We start from the raw sequence: 21,027 nt of genomic DNA, 5'->3' as shown, positions 1-21,027 counted from the left end.
TAAAGTTTAAAACATTTAAAGCAGTATGCATTCCAGATTAATTAATTCTTTTTTTTTTTTTAAAAGAAGTTCAGCAGTAATCTTACTAAATTATGTCTATCTGGAGTAAAAATTTTAAGACTTCTTTAAATCAGTCTCAATACTACACTTTAAGGCTGAACTGATAAACACTGCACTGAAATAGACTTAAAATAACGTTTAAAATAAGCATCTATAAAGGGTTTTGTTCAGTTGTGAGCTGGTTTGCTTTCAAATGACCCTAGGTTCTAAGCCTATCATGACTCCATTCAAGAGATAAGACACACTCAACCTCCATATAAAGAAAACACATAACCTAGTACTAGATGGAGCGAGTGACAGGATAGCAGATGTTACAATTTTTTTTTTCCAAAATTACTACACTAGACTGCACATACACACGCATACACAAATCTAACCATTAAATAAGAGACATGCTACATCAGTGTAAAACACTAGTTTACATCTGTGCAAAAAAAATTCTCTTTTATTTAAGACAAGGGAATTGATATTAGAATCATACATTTGCAAACAAAAATAAAATTCAGGAAGGCCAAATGCCAGGCCACTAAGCCGCTATGAGAAAGATAGCTTTATTATCCCCAGATGGCAGTACTAAAAAACAAGCAAATGAACAAATTCATCTATTGATTGAATAGTGCACGCCTGTCCAAAGATAATGCAAATACTACTTCTAAAGGTTCGTGCATTCTAGAACACAGTACTGATCTTTCAGCAGAAAGACATAATTTCTCATTAGTATGGTTCAGTGAATACAAGACAGGCATGAAAACCAATGGTTCCATTCCTGCCCTGTGAGGAGCTTCTGACTTTGCTTTAAAAGACAAATTAATTTTTCTTACTTAGTTTTCCTAGTTTTTCAAAGCTGTTAAGTCAGCCAGCACAAGCTCTAACTGCTTCTTCAAAAAGTGCTGCCAACTTCTTGCCCTCTTTCCTGGCCCTATGTAACATCCTCTCTTACACCACTATAGGTTTATTTTTTGCTGGACATCTTTCCGGCTGGATCAACTGTCAAACAAACTTGTAAATCAGCATAAAAAAGAGTGCCAAAATAAGTATCATGAGGACACTAAGATCAAACACCATCAACCAGCACTGTTGTAGAAAAAGTTCAAATATCAAAACATGCCACATGAGAAATAACACAACATTTGCTCTTGTTAATCTTGTAAAGATAGTAAAAGAGTTGTGCCTGAACGTTGGCCACGATGTGATGTTCTTAAACTAACCATAAAAATGTTCAGTTATGTACTTAATTTGATCAAGAAATGATTAAAATGGTGAGCAAATACTCTTATTTTTGAACATTTTACATAATTTTTTTTAAAAAGATGCACATGTGAATCTAGCATACTGCCTGTCACAATTTGCAGAGACTGGACCCTGATTACAAGCAGCATTATTCACTCTTGCTGCCAAAACACAAAGACTTTCCCCTCTCTTATACTTTTTCCAGCAATAACCAGAAGAAAAAAAGAGAGGCAGAGACAGACTTGAATATTTCATGCGTGTAAACTACTTAAAACATCTTGTCTTTGAAAACAGTAAAATGAGAACTATTAAATCAGCACATTTAAATGAATACAAATAAACTGGCAAAGTTGAATACCAATGCATTCTTTCATAAACTGCTTTGGTTTGGGTTTTTTTTTTTTGTTAGACTATGCCAATTTTAAAACAGCTAACATTATTTTACAACCTTTCCATATAAAAACACTTGACAGATCAAGTCTTAACATATACAAGTATTTTTTAATTCTAGTTGAATAAACATATTTACCTCATGCAGGAACTGAAAGTACTACTGAAAAAATGTTCAAGTATTTCTGTCCTAGTAAGAAAGCACTCTTATTTTGCCCGCCAAGTTTTATTTCCACCCCCTCTTCCCTCTCCCTTAGAATTATCAGTAGCATTCCTACAGTAGCATTTCAGAGAATGTAAACTAGATGCCATAAGGAGAAGCAAAAGTATAAAACTAAGAATTTTCTCAACTCTTCTTTTTCGGAATAAGGTTATCTGACAAATGCTTTTATAAATGAAACAGCAATAAAATCTCCATATCAATCACACAGTTGAGTCTGCAGCTTTTCTTCTGTTGAAGAAATGAAACAAAACAAAACAGAATTCACATAAATCCAACCCTTATTAGAAGTGATTTCCCTCTATTTTTCCAGCTAAAGTTAAAAAACAGAGACAGTAACCATGTACACACACGTAGAAGGACAGCAACTTGAGAACAAATCACAATTGATGACCACTCCCCAAACAAGAAGAATTCTCTACTTTTCCGTGAAGCGTTCTGTGAACTAATCTATGTCAACTTTTTAAAAAAAGATTAGGTGTAATTATAAGCAATAAAAATATATATGATCATGTATCATTTACAAACAGATTAGTCACATAACTAAAGAAAATACTCTATTATTTTAATTACAGGTTCCTAGATTAATAATGGGAAACAAGAGTTAAAAATGGTTTGGAGTCCAACCCAAAACTTTTAGTGTCCACGTGACAGGGGCAGAAAGACACATAGCAACTTTAATTCTAGGAACAATAAACTGAGAGAACCAATTCAGATGAAATAAAAATGGAACAATCACTCATGATAGTAAATTAAATTGATACTTATTCAGTACCTGCCTACGTTCTCGACGAGACAGAGCATGCCCATGAAGTATTCGCCAGAGCATCCTTGCAGCTATTTTTGTGTCAATCCACAGTAATCGAAAACCATGATAATAATGCTTCATCTCATCCACAATCCTCTGTCCAAGAGATTTTTTAACAATTTCCACTTCTGTTGGACTATATATAGGACCTCCTTCTTCCAACTTCTTGTTTTTGTCCTTCAAGGACTTCAGTGATTTTTCAATCATGGAGTCATCTTGAAGAGGATGAGAAGAATGCCACCATCTAACTGGAAGATACCGGGGACCTAAAACAGCCACAGCTGAAAGCGGTGTCCATGAGCCAGAGGAGCTCGTAACAGAAAAGTACATTCGTTCAGACCCTTTAGTCCAACAACAGTAGTGATCTTTCTTGGAGTATGCGTAAAGAGGAGGCACACTAGCGCAATGTTTAAAGCGTACAGTCCTTTAAAAGAAAAAAAAAAAAGCATTCAAAAATTAGCAATAGATGCTGCATCATTTGAGAAACATCTAGCACGTATCTAAGGAAAAAACTAATGAAGCTCCAGACCAAGAAGTCTACTCCTGAAAAGGCTGATTAGCTTTACTTCATGACAAAAATAACCTGTTTGGTATTTTCTTTTAAATTATCTGTAAGAAGTAGCTTATTTTGCCTGACTTAAAGACTACCATCCAAAAGTACGTTCCACTTAGAAAGCTAAATATAAAAATAAATCTGTAAATCCGTGAGTAACAAATACCTTTCTATTAATTCTCCTATTTGGACAAGATACTTAAAGAAAGCACAGGTTACAAATTTGGGAAAGGTGCTGGGTAAGGGGAAAGATAACTTGTGTCAGAGAAATCCCCTTTGATTATAGTTCCTCCTCTGTTATCTCACTGCCTCTAGTTCTCCTCTTTCAACAGAAAACTTATGCTCAAACTTCCATCACGGTATTGAGTTGATGCATATAGGGTCCACAGACTTCTACCTTATTCTGTTCTTTAATTAAATGTAAACCAAAGTTAGAAGGAAAGCATTACTCAAAGGCTAGCTAGGGTCTTTGTTCATCGAGCCCTTGTACTAGCAAAAAAGAAATAAACACTTGAAGCCGAAAGTGTACTTTTCTTCAGTGAGTAAAAAAACAGGTTAAAAGTAGTTCTATAGTTCTGAAGAATACTGTAAAGAAAATAAAAGCTTATTGCACACTTGTAAGCACTACCCTCACTCACTAAACTTTCACTTCTAAATACTTCCTAAACTTAATTTTTCCCTTTTATTCAATTAATCTTTAGTTTCTAAAAGAATTTTTCTAGCAGTTTTATCCATTTAATGTCTTTCAAACAGAGCTTTGAACAAACAGAAAATACTGATTAAATTAGTACTATAAGCTAGAAAAGAATGAATAATGTTTTTCTTTTAAAAGTAAAACTAAGTATCTGACCATCCAATGGTCAGATAAAAACACACACAACTTAACTGGTTTTGCAGCTGTGTATGTTTTCCTAATTCGCTGTAAGTTCTACCAAACTACACGCTTGAACCGATATTAACTAGCGAGAATTACAATTAAAAAAAAAAAAAACCACACATTCAAAACCAGATTAACACCCGTATAGATCAATCCACTCTGTCTCTATATAAAGGAATTTTCCAACAGCAGAGCTCCAGATCCACAGACTAAGTTCCACCTATAAATTCTGGAAGCGGAGAGGAGAGGAGCTCTGCAGCACAGGTTCAGAATATGCAGTAAAATATATTCGCAAGAAATGCCTGTCTCTGAACACACTGAAACTCTCACTAGCAGCATGTAGCACATAAAACTCGTATCCCAAGCCTCTGAGAGTTGTGAAGGCGGGTTTCTTTCCCCGTCTCTTCCAAACTGTACAAAGATGAACCTTAATAACGGCCTGTCTGCAGATGGGACAAAGGACAGGCAACATTTAGACTTTACTAAGTACTTTTTAAAGACAAAATAACATTTTTATTGTAGCACCAAAAGAGGAGCTATTAGGGCACAAAGAGACGTCCATGCAATAGAACTACCCCACATCACAAGTATATTCAAATATTTTGTGTCAGAGTGAGTATCTCATAAGTAATTATGGATTAGTTATTCATTTACATTACACTATCTTCTTCACCAGTTACTTTTGGGCACAAAAATATTAAGTACTATTTTTTCTCCTGATTTTTTGTTTTAAAATAGCATGCCAAAGAAAATTTAAGAGCATAGTTCAGCAACAGAGGAGAAAGAGCAGGAGTAGTTCTTGTAAGCAGAGAAATAGAAAGGTCAAGTTTCCTCTTTAAAAATGGAAAAATAAACAAAAGAAAAAAACCGCTGCTGTCCTCAGTATCCTTAGAGCCCCTTGCTTTTGGATCTGGGTTAGGTGGCGACACTAGTTTGCTATAGTTAAAGCAACAACGTTATGTTAACAACAGCTTTTGGCTAAAGAACTTCTCATAAAAATAACAAAGGTTTCTATCTCAACATTTTTCTCGTGTTACATACACTTAAAACACTAACTTCCTATTTCTCCAAGAGTGAGGCCCAATACAATAACCTAGTTTAAAAAAGTAAACCATAATTTGAAAATGCTTTATACAAGCTAGCTTCACTACACATACACTAAGTTATAAAAGACTGAAAAAGAAAGGAATTACTTTTATGTTCCGTATCAAAAGGTGATCTCTAGAGACACATCCTTACGTTAAAGCAGAAGCTTAGGAAATCTGAGAACTGCTTCCTGCGCAGTTAGACTGTAAACAGACTAGAGAATGCAGATTTTAATATTCCAAGGACGGGTTTTAGGAAGTTTGTATCCACACACACGCCTTTTTGAGCCCAGTGTCAGAATGGATTCTGTCAATATTCAACTGCGTAAGTTTCACAAAGCATGCAGCAGCTGGACTTATTTTCAGAAAAGGATATCATCTTCTAGGATAACCTCATCCAAGGCTGTAACATACAGTAATCTCCCTTGGAATATTAGTGATACAGCTCAAACGATATACCCTTAACTGTCAGTTATGTTCAATACCGGTTTTGATCAAATGTTTACGCTACCATGGAACTCTAAGCAGAAAGCATGCAAAATTCCCACGATTTCCCATGATGTCATGTGGAATCACTCAAGAACAAAAGATTAACGCACTATCGCTTTCAGATCAGAAATAAGACAAAAAAAGGAGAAAGTGGGGAAAAAAAAGAAATAATCCACTTTCCTTCTCCCAGATAACCACCAAGCAGATGAGCAGAGTTATACTCAGACTTCCTTTCATCTGTCAATAACACAAGCTGAAGCTAACATTTTCATGTTTTGTCTGGAAGACTGAGAAATTAAAAAACATAGTGGACTGTTTAGTACACTTCTGAGTTCAGAAAAAAGTTCATATTTACTTACATACTGTTTGACAATCTCAGAGATGTACAGGTAAGACAAGCTCGATCCCCCAAGTTACCTAGGGAGGAAAACAAAAAAAAATAAGAATTAGCATTCACTCTGAAATGCAGGAAAAGAATTCTCTTTATAGTGATTTATACACTGATATATATGACTGGTTTTAAAAGGCTGATCTTTTCTTAGAAATGTCTGCTACTGAAAGTGCAAAAAAGAAGCTCCTTAACCAAAAACAGAGTTCCCGAAGATGCATTTTTTGTATGCACACTCACATCTGGATGATTGCACATCTTAACCATCCAACATTGGAGGGTTTTTTTTTTTTGCCTTAGTAGTAACCATGTGAATTACTCACGCCCAAATACGTCATCCTATTCCAGTATAATAAAGCAATGCCATATTCTACTCATTTATCCCAATCTGTAATCCTCTGACTCACAGGATAAAAAGGAGAAGGGTGGGAAACAATTTGGTAACAGCCAACATTTCCAAGAATTCCATATACGCAGGCACACCTTCAGATAAGTGACTATCTCAGAAAAACTGCACTCAGAGCAATATAATTTCTGAATGGTTCCATGATAACATGCTATTACATGATCCAAATGGAGCACCAACCAAGTGTCTAGGAGAGAGATGTTCTTTTGCAGGACAACAGAGGAAGTTTGAGTACAAATCTGAACACGCATCACCAGAGAGGTGGAACCACAACGACATTCTAATACATTACTGTCCATTTGGATTATCACCAGGTAAAAATAGCCATACCTCTGGATCTCTCTGCAAAGGATACAAATTGTCTTAAAGAACAAGAGACTGATCCAATAAATATAAATAGTTGACTTTCTCAGCAAGCAGGATGTGCCACCAAATGAATTCTAACTGAAACAGTAACTCAGATGCCATTATAATAATAACCAGGATTAGCACCAAAGTCCACAAGGAGGACTCAGATCTAAATGGGCACCTTTGTCCAGGTACAGACCCAAGGAGCACCGATCCTGGCAATAAACCGAGGAGATCACCAAATGATAAAATCTCTAACTTGGATCACGTGCCCCAGAAAAGGGTCAAGTCTGAAAGAAATATAAGTTTGAGAAATACTACATCAAAGCACCATCAGCCACATAAAATGCTACCTAACCACCGCACCCAATCTACAACTGCTGTAAATCATCCACAAGTCCACTAGAAAAGAATCCAAACCACCAAACAAACTCACCAAAACAATTAAAAAGACTTGTACTGATACCTTGTTGCTAAGACTCAACAGCTGGCCAATACTAAGTGCAAAAAGAAAAGACTCTTACACAGAACTGAAGATGGCCCCATCAGCAGGACTCCAAACGCCTATGCCCTTTTTTTGCCAATTTTTTCAGAATTTGCTGTAACCACAACAAAAATGGCAGGCTGAAGCAAGCATACTGCAATTATATTTCTCCCATCTGAAACCTACTATTTCTGATTAATCCTAAGACACAGCAAGGTACATGGTACTGGCAATGTTTTCCATCATCAAAGCTAGGGTATAAGCTACGACAAAACCTTAAGTAGCTGTTTCTGAGAAAAATGCATCACCAAAACCACTTGACAAAAACCCTCCCCAGCAAAATAACCTATTAGAGGAAAAGAGACATCTCCAAATCACAAGGGGCAATCAGAAGGTATTGTGGAGAGGAGGGGAGGGGAAGACAAGAAGTTAGACTGCCAAAGAAACATCTCAATAACAAAAGGAGGCCTCCCCCCCCCACCAAAGCGGGCAGGAAGCCTACACAACCTAACCTGTATGAAAGATTCCAGTGCTAAAAATGCAAGTCCTACCCGGTAGGGAACATTACCTGCTACAGACAGGTAGAACAAAGATGGAAGATCAGGAAAAGGTAAAAGCTGGCTTAGAGCTCCTTAGGTAAAATCCCACAGCAACAAGAGCCTTTCTCTTCACTTATCTCTGCTTTACAAGCAGGACTCATTCACGCTGAAGAAGGGGCCAAAGAACAGAACTCCACGGTTGCCATAAGGAAGAAAACATGCTGACTCAAACATTTATTGTCATACTGCCACTCTGAGTGTGAACGGGCACACAGAAATACAGGTTTTGTTGAAAGATTCCACAGGGTAACTACTAATTTCATCTGTGTTAGTTCTGAAGACAAGTACTTTTTATGTTTTGCGGGGTCTACGTTATATCCGTGTACGTAAGAGCAAGCCAGTGCTAGATTAAAGTATGTATTCCCTTTAGAAAGATGAGGAGGAGAAAAGTGCACAGTTCTTGCTTCTAGGATAAGACTGATATCCAAAAGCGTCTGAACAAGATGAACGCACCTTATCATACTCAACACTGTCCATTTAAGAAACTTGCATCAGGATGACTTGTTTTGGAAGTAAGAAAGGCAATAGTGCCAGAAACGCTATAGGTAAACATATGTTTCATGGAAAGTAAGTCATGAGAGTCTTTATTTATAAACATAACAAAGCATCGAAACCAAAAATTTAAATATAAAACAGCCGTGTAGTGTTACTACTTTTAAAGTTCTTAAAAATAAAGGGCTAACATGAAACAACTCCTTCCAGGAGCATAAGCATGCAGTACTTAATAGCTTGATCTTTACTGGAAGAACATTTAGGATTCTCAGAAGCACTTAGCATTAACTTAATCTTAGACTACTTACACGTAAAGCAAAGAAGATGAGTTAAGTAATGTAAAAACTTTATTTAACAGTATAAATTCTTGTATAATTGGTTAATAATGGAGGCATATTCTAATTAAAAGCACTGATTATACCATAAGCAGTGTATTACACCACACAAGTGTGTTGATTTTATCACAGTCTTTCAGGAAACGAAAATTTTCATTTGGGGTAAGGTTTACAAAATGCAAGAACGTAGCAGTCGGAAGCATTTCTTCTTACATCATGCCACAAGAAGAGTCAAAGTTCCCATTTAAGGTACATGAAGGCCTTTGTTCACTATTTGAATAAGCTGGATGGCTAAAATATGCCAACTTTTTGTTCAGGCCACCATACAAGTTCAGCTTAAATAAATGTCTCGATAAGAGCGGCAAGAAAGCCCACCACAAGTCAGTGATCATCTGTAACCAAGAAGCTAGCCGAGTTATCAGAATGAACGAGCATCCACGTGGTCGACACTCAGGTAGTGGCAGACACCCTGCTCTGCCCTGTGGCACTTCAGCAACAAAAGTCAAATCTGAGCGTCAGGGACAAACCACTGGCAAAAAGGCCCTGTTAAGCCTCCCCTCACGGCACAGCTACAGCCCTCACCGTTCGGGATCCCCGGGGCCCAAAGCAGCCACAGGGCCTCACTTATGTCACCAGTTATCAGCTGCTTCATGTCATTAAATGCCACTGCCCGAAGACAGCGTAAAGGGCCAAATTCTCTCGACGACTGATGGAAACGCTCCCGTGCGCTGGATTTCCTTGTGTCCCCGAGTTTTGAAACCTCGGGCCACGCGCGAGAAGTCAAAAGCTGGCTTTCTTCATAGTAGATCGGCTGGGTAAGTAAACAGCCTCCCGCACCTTCTCAAAGGATACCGAGGAGGGCACGGCTCGCCGGCGCCCAGCTCCGCGGCCCGGCCCAGCCCGGCCCGGCCGCCGCGCCTCAGCGGCCCCCTCGCTCCGCCCGCAGCCCTCCACAGGCACCGAGGCGGCTCCCCCCGCCCACGGCGGGAGCCCCCGCATGCGGCCGCCTCCTCCCTCCCTCCCTCCTGCCGGCAGCGGAGGCCTCGCCGGCCGGGCGGCACCGCCGGGGCCGAGCCGCGGGCGGCGCCCCCCGCTCCCCTCCCCACAGAGCGGCCGCGCAGCCCGCGGCGGGCCTCACCCGGCGGCTGGGGCGCGCGGCGCAGCGAGGGCGGCAGGCGGCAGACGCGCCGGCCGCAGGTCTGCAGCAGCATGGACGCCATCTTGGCGCGGGCGCGCGGCTGGCCGGCGGCGGCGGGTTAACGGCGGCGGCGGCTGCTGCTGCTGCGGCGGAGGCAGCGGCGGGCTGCCGGCCTCGTCATGTCCCGTCGCCCAGGCCGCACGCTGCGCTCCCCAGACACCCAGAAGCGCTGAGCCGCGGCTACCGGCCGCGTTTGCATAGCGCCGCCTTCCTAGAGCCGGGCACGCCGGGAATTGTAGTCCTCAGCGGCGCACGGTAAGCCGCCGCGGCCGGGCGCGCGGAGCACGCCGGGATCTGTAGTCCTAGGTGGTGTCAGCTGACGTGATGGGGCGGTACCGGCGGGGAAGTGACGAAGGGCTGGGACGCGGTGCGTCCTGGGAGCTGTAGTCTTCCCTGAGGCGCGGCGACCGTTTAACCGTTTCGCCTCTCCGGCAGCCGTGGTGCACGCAGGGAGGGGTCCTGCGGGGGGGGGGGGGGGGAGCTCTCAGAAACCTGCCAGCAAACCCTGGATTAGAGCAGCAGTTCCTGAGCTTTGGGGGCTCCAAAGGGGGCCTGTGAACCGCCATGCGGGCAGAGCAGGGGCGTTTACCTGAGGGGAGAGCAGCAGCGGCCCGCGCTCGCAGCCTCATAATCCCCAGCAATGCTGAGGGCAGCGGAGCCGCTGGCAAAGAGAAGGTCAAGGAGGGCGTCTGCCCTGACAGATCTGTTTTCCAGAGTGGACCGTACTATCACCCTTCATAAAAGTGCCCTAAGAAATTAAGGCCAATACATAGGGCCAATGAGTACCTCAAACCTTAAGTACCATATCAATAACAAGACCTATGTATAATGATGTTCTGCAAGTAGCAGCTGTTTACAGGAAGATTTGGGGCCAAAATCTGGCATATATGCTAGCATTTAGCGCTGTTTAGCAGCCCTTCGAGCATGGTCTGTTTTCTGCCTGCATGCATACTGCTTGCTGTTTTCACAGGACATGACAGAAAAGAACCCTTTTATCCTGGACCTTTCAGATAGATATTTTAGATATAAAATTGTACATAAATTATTCAATCAGCAGCATATCCTTTGGTGGTACTGGATATTAGTTTGCCTACCAGTAGCATGTTATACTTCAAATATCAGTCTGCTCCTGACCAGCATTATGATCTTTTATCAAATAAGCGCTCAGTTAATACAGTATCAAATACTACGATTTATTTTGCTTAGCTTTTAATCGTATAGACAGACACAGGGAATAACCAAGGTCAAACTGCAAAAAACATAATTTCATCTGAGAATAGTGATTTTAAAAAGCGCATTTAGGTACATGAGATTTGGGTGACAGTGAATGCCTGCCTTCTTCTAAAAAATGGGGGAAAAGCTGCTGCGAATATTTTTCCACAAGATGGCTGACACCCACTTTCAACAAGATGGCTGCCTCAAGAACAGTGCTAAAACCACAATTAAAGAGACTGTGGTTTTAGACCGCTTAAATTTCACAGGCTGTTTATAATGCTGGGCATTTCATCGCCTATGCACCCACCTCAGTCCGAAAGAAAAAAGGTGCTGTTTTAATTTGTCTTTGAAGGGGAGCACAATCTTCAGGTTTGACCCAAAGCATGAACGACTGAAGCAGCGTCTTATATAGCAGGGAAAACCACACTTGTTTCTTCAGTCATTCTTTCACGCTTGATACTTGGCAAATGCAGAAAATTAATTATTAACCTTTTGAAGTTCTTTTATGTATTTAAAGAATATTCTCAGGTATCTTCTAAGTATGAAAAATCTAGGATAAATTTATACTACCTTTATTTTTTATTCGAAAGAATACGTGAAGATGGGGTATTCAGTTGACCAAATTCTCAGTAAAATCAAGATACTACATTTTTTCACCTATGTCTTTAGATAATCATGGCTACGAAAAGACTACTGCTTTTTAAATTTAGTGCTTATAACAATTTAATTGGTATTATTACTTACGTGCTTATTAGAACTTGTTCTAAAATATTAAGCTCCCAAATGTATCGCAAAATGTTTAGATAGCTCTGTTTGCTTTATAGTGCTTAAATATGTAATACATTCAAGTGGTTAAAACTGTTTAAAATATGTAGTTTAACAGTGGTGCTTTATGTTAATATGGCAATCTTTACAAAAAAAAAAACAAAAAAAAACCCAGTATCTTCCCAATCTGCACATTTCTCTCACTAGGCTGAGTTTGTATCCTTCTCTTGTTATTCTTTTTTCTTTATGGTTGGCTGACAACTAAACCAAATGAAGTGGGGCAACTAATGGCAGATCCTTTAACAAAGCTGCTTAATTATGTAGAAACGTTATAAGAAGTCTATACAACATGGATAACGTGCTCTGAAGTCATTAAACTAGTGACAAGAGATATCAGACAGCAAAGACGTGATTACAGAGGACTCAGTACATTTAAGCATGCAAGTAACCAGACTTTGAATAGTTTCATTAATTTCAGTAGTATTCAGTGTGCCAGACAATGGGCATACATGAGCCTTTGCAGAACTGAATCAGTTATGTTTTTATACATCCTTTTGTTCCAGGTTTGTTTATTTCTGGAAATTATAGTTTTGTATCGTAGAAGGAATCGTGCATTCTGTGAAAATTCACTAAACAGATGTACAGTTTCAAACTACTAATTGGTTTTGTACGCTTACCAAGTATGGTGGAGTAATGCTTAAAAAAATTAAGTAATAATGATTTTAAAGTAATTCAATTAATTGTTGCCATATGAAAAAGCCTAGTGACTGTAGGTTATACGTAAGCCTTCCATGCAGGTCAGTTTTTGTTTTAAAGAAAAACATCTTCCAGTCTGCTCGGACCAACAGTCTTAAGAGTTCACACAGAAAACACTCACTCCAGGAATAAAACGTGATACACATAGTTCCTATAGTTTGATTTTGAAAACCTTTAAGTTGTTACAGCCATCTTAGACCTAATTCTTGGAGCAACCATCTTGTTTGAAAAAGTTGTCAGCCATCTTGCCAAAAATGGTGTGTTTTGTAGCAAGAATAGGCTGTGAATCTAAAAGCAAGAAATACAAGCCCTTCTTTCCAGCCAGATTCAGTATGGGTCTGAGAATGATGAAAGTTAATGCAGTATTTAACAAAAGCAAGATTATTATTTCAATTACACATCTTTTTCTTTCTGAATGTTAAATAGAAACAAAAGCAAGTTGAGAGCTGTCTAAACAGGTACAAAACAAACAAGCCCCAAACAACAGCAAAATTATGATGCCTGTAATAATCAACTGGAATATCAAAACATGTTTCACTGATACATGAACAAAGCCCAGTGATAGGGAAAAAAATGTATTTCTCTAAGAGGAATGTGTGCATAAGACCTCTCTCTAAAAGCACAGAATAGGCCTATACTTGTATATTGCTTGTACAGAAATGAAAAAGGAGCAGGTGAACATAAAACTCTCTTCGAGGAAGTTAGAGATCCGTCCAGACTTGAGGGGCAAATGTTAGTGTGAACAGGGTGCAAAACTGTAAGGTAGCTAGCTAAACCTGCCCTACTTTCTTTCAGAAAACCTCCCATCTCCTATTGCAACGGACTTGCAGTAGTAAATAATTCTAAAATACTCTTAACTGCCATTGTCTCTTACTCCTTCCCACTTCACAACAACCCCTAACGGGTGGTAGGCAAACGCATATGGGGAAGACGAAGAATCTGGGAGGCTAAAATTGGAGTCCCTTGTGGCCTGCCAAATACCTGTGCAGTTAGAGAGGGCATCCCTCCATTCTCACCGTGGTTGTTGCCTCTTCCTCAAACGCTTCCTAGATCATTTTCCTGTTGATTTTTTGGAGGATGGATACCAGGATCCTCACTCCCAACTTCAGATACACTGTTAATTGCCCTGTAACTTGTGACAATGGCTGTGTAGCAACCAAGCTCCTTACACTCGGGCCAGAGCCATCACAGTCATTACACAAACAAGGCCTAGGTTCCCCATTACACCCAAATGACAAACCGAGCTGGCAGCGGAGGCAGCAAGGGATCAGGGAGATAAGACTCAGTGGGTGGAGGGGAAGGAGGTGACAACACATGATGCTTTGGTCTGTGAGAAGAAAGAGGTGGGAGCGTTGGCGGGAGATAGGTTTGCTACTGCTCTGCTACAGCATCATGTTCACATGCACAATTGTGACTCTAAGCTGTGGAGTGGTACAGGTCCATATACAGTGTTTAGAGGTAGGATTAAGCTTTTAGTCTTTAAAATCTGTTTCCATGGCAATCCCCATATTGTCTCTTTGAATAGCGTTAACTATATGGGATTAACCTCATCCTTATTCACCACTATCCAGTGCAAGTTTGAAAAAAAATGACATTACTGTGTAGGAAGTTGCACTGTTACCACACAAAACGGAGGAGAAAAATGATAGATTATTAGTAGTTCTTTAAAAAATACTCCCATTCCTAATCACAGATTTTTGGAGGCGATGCCCAGGAAACTAAGCGTGTTGCACAAAGGTAAAAGTTCAAGTGGGAGCTGCATTACAGACTTGCTCTCTGTGTATGACCTTGTCGCAAGTTCAGTCCTGCCTGTTTATGTGCTAAATCCAAGTGGCAGTGCCTACACATTAGCAACGGCACAGAAACAGTCTGTATTGGGTGCCTTTTCCAATAACATAAAAGCTATTCAGAGATTTCCATGGCACTAGCAATGTGCAGTAAACAGTCATTCCAGACTTAAGCAGAATTACCTGTTCAAGTTGAAAAGCAATACCTCTAAGAGATTGCATAGGTTTGACCCAGATTTGCCCCATGAATTAATTGAGTAGGTTGCCAGTAATCAAATTTGACATTTAGGCAGATCAGGAGAACACAGCTGAGGGAGTGCAAACAGATAAGGTATAAAATCTTCCAAATTGAGGACAGAGTATTGGCAGTTCACAGGGAAAAATCGTACAGATGCTAGTTTTAACCAGCAGATGGAGCTTATGTGAAACAAACAAGAGGAAAAGCTGCCTAATCATTGCACAAAGCAGTCTTTTTGGGTGCCGCTGTCTACAGGACTGGAGGAGGAGGACAGGGGGAAAAAGCTAGAAGGTTCTGGCTAAGGTAGGACAGAACAGAGGAGGGAGGGCAGGCAGCGTACCGGCTAAACGCAGAGCAAGAAAGGAAGAACGTAGCTATAACGATAAACTGATTTAGACCTTGAAAAATCGAGGGGAAAAAAAAGACGAAAAGAGCCTCTAGTGTTTAAAACGCACCTGTTAATTCCAGATGATATGAGAAAGTCTGATGCTACAACAGTGTTGCCAATGCTATATTTCAAATCACCTATCATGTCTCCGAAGTCATCAGTTTGATTTTATGAATGATGGGCTTTAAAAATACATATTTTGAGTTATTCTTTGCCTCCAGGATTTTTGGAATCTTTAAGGTTTGCAAGTTCCTCTCCGCAATTAGAAACACAGAAAGCTGACAGTCTCATGCCATCATCTGCCTCTCGGAGTTAGGTCTTTGAGAAAACACCAAATGTTGTGTTACTGTCAATAAAAGCCTGAAATCTGCCACCTCTGCTTTCATAAACCCACCATGAAACAAGACAAGAAAAGCATGCAGGCACAGGAGCACCCCCCTTCCTCCTGGATCTAGTAGACCTGATCCTGCACCCCTGCACCTCAAAACTCCCATTGAATCAGCCTGTATAACAGGAGTGCAGGAAAAAGAGGAGGATTCCTGCAAGCTAGAGGGACGCCACCAAGCTTGTCCTGGTTAAAGAAACAGCAGTGGGTCAGCACACCATTTTAGGACAATTTTTACCTCTGTATTCTAAAAGACAGGGAGAAAAATGGGCTACTTCCAAGGGCTGTTTTAGTGGTGATAACTTAAGGCAAGAACTTTCTCTAGCAGTTTGGCACGTCTTAGGCTGGTTGTGATAAGCCCTGATTTAGAGGGGAAAGGCAAGACGATTCTGGCCAGTCCAAGTACATGCCCCAGTCGTACGACAGTGGAGCAGGCACAAAGCTTCATAGTCCCATTGTCCCCTAGCTGTCCTGGGGCTTTGTCTGCCTCTAAAGACGGGAGTATTTCTGTTAAAAGAACAAATGAGAGAGATATTAAAGATGGATGAGTTGATTTACTGAAGTCTGATACTTAAATTTTCTGTGCAGAATTTAGCCCTCTTGGGTCTTAACTATTGTTACCGCTTTCTTGCTGGCTTTGCTGATGATATTATCACTTCTGGCCCGTATCTTTTCATAGCAAGCATCCGAAATGACCCTTGTTACCTGACAGAATATGTCTTTCCAACCTTTGAATCACTCTCGTTTACCTTTTCAGATTTAAACTTTCTATCTCGTATAGTCCAGACCAAGCCTGTAACATAGATCTCACACTTTTTTATCCTGTTCTCCTTGACCTGACTAACATTCCTGTCCTCCGTGCTGCCATACAATGACCTCCCATTCCAGCCTGCAAGCCCACAACCCCTCCTTTATTCAAGTCAAAGAGCTGCTTTTCTCAAGAGGCCTCCCCACAGAGATAATGAAAAGCAGATTAAGAGATTTTTAAAAAGGAGTTCGTTCCTTTGGAATGGTCAGTGTGCTTTCCCTTTCTACAACTGTCTCCCAAACTGTAAATTTTCTAAGTTAGTGTTTGCCGGGAAGTTTGTGCCTTGTGCTCAGGAGGACCTGAGCTGTTGGGCCCCAGTCCTACAAATGCATATGCATGTATATCCTTTTGCTGTTGCTGACATTAATGGACCTAGAGTGGTAAAGGAATATGCCTGACTGTGTATTTGTAGAACCAAATCTTGGTGCTTGCCAGATAATATCATAAAGCATTAGAAAGGGTTGAAAACAAACATCTGTATTTTTGATCTTGTAGCACAGACAGAATGGCAGCCTCCAAGGCAAGAGAAGCTGTAGCTCTATTGACAGCACTTGGTTTGGAATGATATGTAGGTATATGAGAGTATCGAGGGGGAAATACCTGGTAAAATCTGATGTGAAACTATGGAAAAATAACAGAGAGTGATGAGCACAAGCACATGCCAGTGGTGCTTTGCCAATACCCTTCCTTTTTCTTATGTGGCTGGATTTCAGGCATCAGAAACAGAGGATGCTTTGTCTGGGCTTTCCCCTGTAATCAGCAACCTCTCTCCTGCCTGTCTTAGGCCTCTATTCACTTTATTACTATTATAGTATCCCTTAGAGACAGGCTTAGGAGGCAGTCACCCCCAAACATCCTGTTACCTTAAAGCGATTACTTACTTTCTCAGTAATGCATTACATGCTTTAATCCTGGTTATGTGATTGTATGAAGCGTAGCTAGCAAGTTATATGCTTGTATGAAAATACAAAGTTGACATAAAAGAGCTTTACTCTTGGGTTTGAACATTATCCAGGGGAAGTAAAGTCCCCCAAACCAGGCACTCTTCCCTGAATGCAACTTCAGGAGAGAGCTCTGTGCGAAGCCTCCGCTGGGAGATTGCAAACACCTAGCAGTTTGTCGGCTGCGCTGGGCACAGCAAGAGTAACAGTTAGACTACTGTAAGTGATAGGTAAAAGGAAGCCATCCAGAACACTTGGCAGTCAGGATGACAAGTACCACAGCCCTTCCAATACCATATATATTGATCATTTTCTTCTTTAATCACTAATCCAACAGATACCAACAGGAAAACTCCACTCTCTTTCAGCTCAGGCAACAGTGTTTTCCTGTCATACTAATGAAACCACCTCCTCCCCTTTCCGAGGCCTCTCCTCCCGAGGAACAGACATCTAACTCTCTTGGAGCTGGAAGCCTGTTTCAGTGTGCCAGCTGGGAATCAGGGCCCTGGGCTGAATCCCAGCACCTGTGCCTAGCTTTCTTACGGAGTGTGGCCAGCTGCTCTTCCAGGTCCTTAGCTGTCCTGTACACCCTATTTCTTCTCATTTCTGTGGATTGCTTTGGATGGGCAATGCAAATGTGTTGTTTATATTTGGATTTTTGTGAGTACGCTGTCTTCCATTCACCTTAGCCTGGTTTATGTTAAGGATCCTGTCAGGGCACACACACAGAGCCATTCTGTGTTTTTGATAATCCTTAAAACCAGAGTTGTTAAAGGACTCTGCTAGTACCCAGAAACTCTCTACTATTTTGGAGGAGAATTTGGAGGTGAGCGGGATATAACTACAGACCGTTTGGGAAACTAGTAACAGAGTTGGAAAGGAAGAAGTGTTTTTGATGGCTGGTGTTTGTCAGAGAACTTTTCTGGCATTCGGCATGGTAGTAGAGAGTTTAGTTGACCCTGAGGGTTCATGGGCCTAAGATAATTGCTTTGGCTCTGACTTAGTTCACAGCGCGTTGGACTAGTCATTTCTATCTGTGACACCGGACTATCAACTGCAAACTTCCTGTGTTTCTTTCTTGCAGCGTGTGTGGAAATAGTTATGCATCTTTTCTGAGTTTGTGTTACGTACTTATTTATCCGGCAGTTCTAATGCAGAGAGGCAAGGTTAGAGTTGAGAGAAGACTGTTATCACCGCTAATAGCTTGCCTCTGAAAAGCCCTCATATCCTTCAAGAATCCTCGTGTAAACTGGGGCCAGACTGGGGCCTGCGTTCTGTACCACAACAGGAGGGGAAACACAGAGGTCTGGAAAATAATGAAGGTGGGTGGAAAGTGAACAGAGAATGGTTATTATCACTGCTCATAATACCACAATAATTCAATCAGTTTATCAGGGAGCAGGGCTTAAAACAAACAGAAGGAAATACGTTTTCATGGAAGCTCGTTGCCACAGGATGTTATAAAGCTCGTAAGGATAAATAAATACATTCAGAAAGAAAACAGGTAAATTCATGGGAGCTGGGCTTAACAACGTCTCTTGACAGATGCTCATCTAGATACAATATCTGGTTCTGGAAGCCCCTAAACTACTGATTTCCACAATATCACAGTATTCCACAGACACAGCAATGGAAGAGCTGCTTTTCCTTTGCCTTATTTCTGATACTAAGCATCCATTGCTACTGTCCTTCCTGGTTTCCTTTGAGGATAGGACATGCCAAAGCCTGCTTTGAAGTCTGGGAGCCTTCTCCAGTCTGACAATAAAGAGAGGTGAAAATAAGGGAGGGTAAGTGAATGCCCAAGGGCAGCTAATGAAAACTGGAGGATGCAGGGTCCTAAACTGGGACCAGAAAGAAGGTGTTTGAGGTGGCATGAAGGGTCATTGTAGGTGGGTTCCAGGCCACTTGACTTCAGGTGGGTCTCAGGCTACTTGCCTTCAGGCATGCATGGCTAGCCCTACGCTGGGGGGCTATGAAAGTTTAGGCAGTCCCAGATTGCATGGTGACAAGCACAACACTGTTTCTGCCATCCTTACTACTCCAGGGATTGCTATCATCAACAAAAGAACAAATACATTGACAAAGATGGAGATTTTTTGAAAAAGTGCAACAAAAGCTAGGCCAGAAAGGGGAAGGATTGTCAGTCCAGTTCAATTAAAGTAAAGTAGGTAAATAAGTCAGTAAAATCCAGTTAAGTTCAATCCAACTTACATACACAGAATTTTGCAGCATGAAACTCTGCCAGGGTACGGAACTTGTATCTTCTTTGGCTTTCTTACTACAGTGCTTTCTCCTTTGAGATCTTTACAAAGTCCAACTTCTGCTATAATCCTCCTGGCAACAAGTTACAGTCTATCTCCCTCTAGTGGGTTAGGGAACCCATGAAAGCCATGAGGAGACATGTATTAGAAATTTGCCTTGCACTTGCTTCCCGTTGTCTTCTTTCTTCAATCTGTTTCTTCTTTGTTGTGTGATCTCCCTCCCAAATCCATTCAGTGTTTTCTTGATACGCTCTTAACGTCATGTCTCCTCTTCACAGAATCATAGAATAGTTGGGGTTGGAAGGGACCTCTGGAGATCATCTAGTCCAATGCCCCTGCTCAAAGCAGGGTCACTTAGAGCACATTGCCCAGGGCAACCTGTTCCAGTGTTCAACCACCCTCAAAATAAACACGTTTTTTATTATGTTCAGATGGAATTTCCTGTATTTCAGTTTGTGCCCAAATTTTTGCCCTCTTCCCCCATGCTTATGCTATGTCAGGATTTGGGTTATTTGGGTTTTCTGTTAATATAACTCTGATGTTAGTGGAAATGAAAGTAAAGAAGCTCCCCAAGAATGAATTTTAAATAAAATGTTCCAGAGATCATTGGTCTTCACATAGAGGCATGTGTGCATCCCCTAATACTCCAGAGATTTAGAAATCTTGATAAAAGAAAACCCTAAGACCCAACTTGAATTGGTTCCTGAGGTTTATCATTGATTTTTCTATCTGGAGTCAGTCAAAAGAATTTTAACACTCAGATTTTCCTATCCTTAAAACTGATTTATTTGGGTGGAAGATCTGCATTCTGCCTAGTAGTTTGTTTGCTTAACATTTGTTGTTCCGTTACCAAAAAAATTAACAGCAAAATACATAAGCCAGCTGTGTTATATCTAAAGTTAGCTCTCTAACAGCAACAGTTAAACACCAAAGAGTATTCCCAGAGCAGAGCTGACATTAATTGAGAAAGATAGTGCTCTCAAATATGTCGAGACAAGATTCTATAGAAACTGATTTAACCAGAGCGTGCCTTTTGTCAATGGAACTGCATTTCTATCCTTGCAGTCCATGTAGGCTGGATGCTATTGCCGTTACTCCATTGAGATTAATGGAAATATATTAGGGATGAATCTCAAACGTGTTTCCTTTCTCGGACTACTCTGAATTTTTGTCTGTTTAAGCACATTTCAAAGAAAAAGATGAACAAGCCAATATTTTCCAAATGGAAAATGACAGATCTAGGTGGGGAAGATTTTTGTGTCGGGCATTGATAAGAATACATTTCTCCAGAGGTAGTAGACTTTTTATTAATCATTATCTATTATCTTTCTGTTTAAAATTTTGAATTATCTGAATAAACCAACAGGAAAGACATTTTTCTCAGATCCAAGTACTTTCCCAGAGTGCTTGAGGCGCTGACCTTCTTCTCAATTCACTGTTGTAATGGTGTTTCTCAGAAACCACTGATTAGAGCCCCAGTAGAGTCTTTATTATGACACACTTAAGTATCACAAGGAGAAT

At 40.8% G+C, this 21,027-nt stretch overlaps 2 protein-coding genes across 4 annotated transcripts in view; one reads left to right on the top strand and one right to left on the bottom strand.

Moving 5' to 3' along the window:
- Window positions 1-10,185, bottom strand: part of LETM1 (leucine zipper and EF-hand containing transmembrane protein 1) — a 38,080-nt gene extending 27,895 nt beyond the window's left edge. For both annotated transcript variants that reach the window (XM_068943567.1, XM_068943568.1), the window contains exons 1-3: window positions 9,903-10,185; window positions 6,072-6,129; window positions 2,676-3,132 (exon numbers count right to left, since the gene is read on the bottom strand). In XM_068943567.1, the coding sequence (XP_068799668.1) occupies window positions 2,676-3,132; window positions 6,072-6,129; window positions 9,903-9,984 (597 nt within the window). In that variant the 5' untranslated portion in view covers window positions 9,985-10,185. The remainder of the gene's footprint in view (window positions 1-2,675; window positions 3,133-6,071; window positions 6,130-9,902) is intronic.
- Window positions 9,919-21,027, top strand: part of NSD2 (nuclear receptor binding SET domain protein 2) — a 103,940-nt gene continuing 92,831 nt past the window's right edge. Inside the window, exon 1 of one of the 2 annotated variants that reach the window (XM_068943560.1) lies at window positions 9,919-10,217. The gene's annotated coding sequence lies outside the window, so the exon portion shown is untranslated. The remainder of the gene's footprint in view (window positions 10,218-21,027) is intronic. The other variant, XM_068943564.1, reaches the window with a different exon arrangement.

This window comes from Struthio camelus, chromosome 4, assembly GCF_040807025.1.
Source record: "Struthio camelus isolate bStrCam1 chromosome 4, bStrCam1.hap1, whole genome shotgun sequence".
Taxonomy (NCBI): Eukaryota; Metazoa; Chordata; class Aves; order Struthioniformes; family Struthionidae; genus Struthio; species Struthio camelus.
The sequence above is the reverse complement of the archived record's forward strand: the minus strand, read 5'-3'. Positions and strand labels throughout refer to the sequence as shown.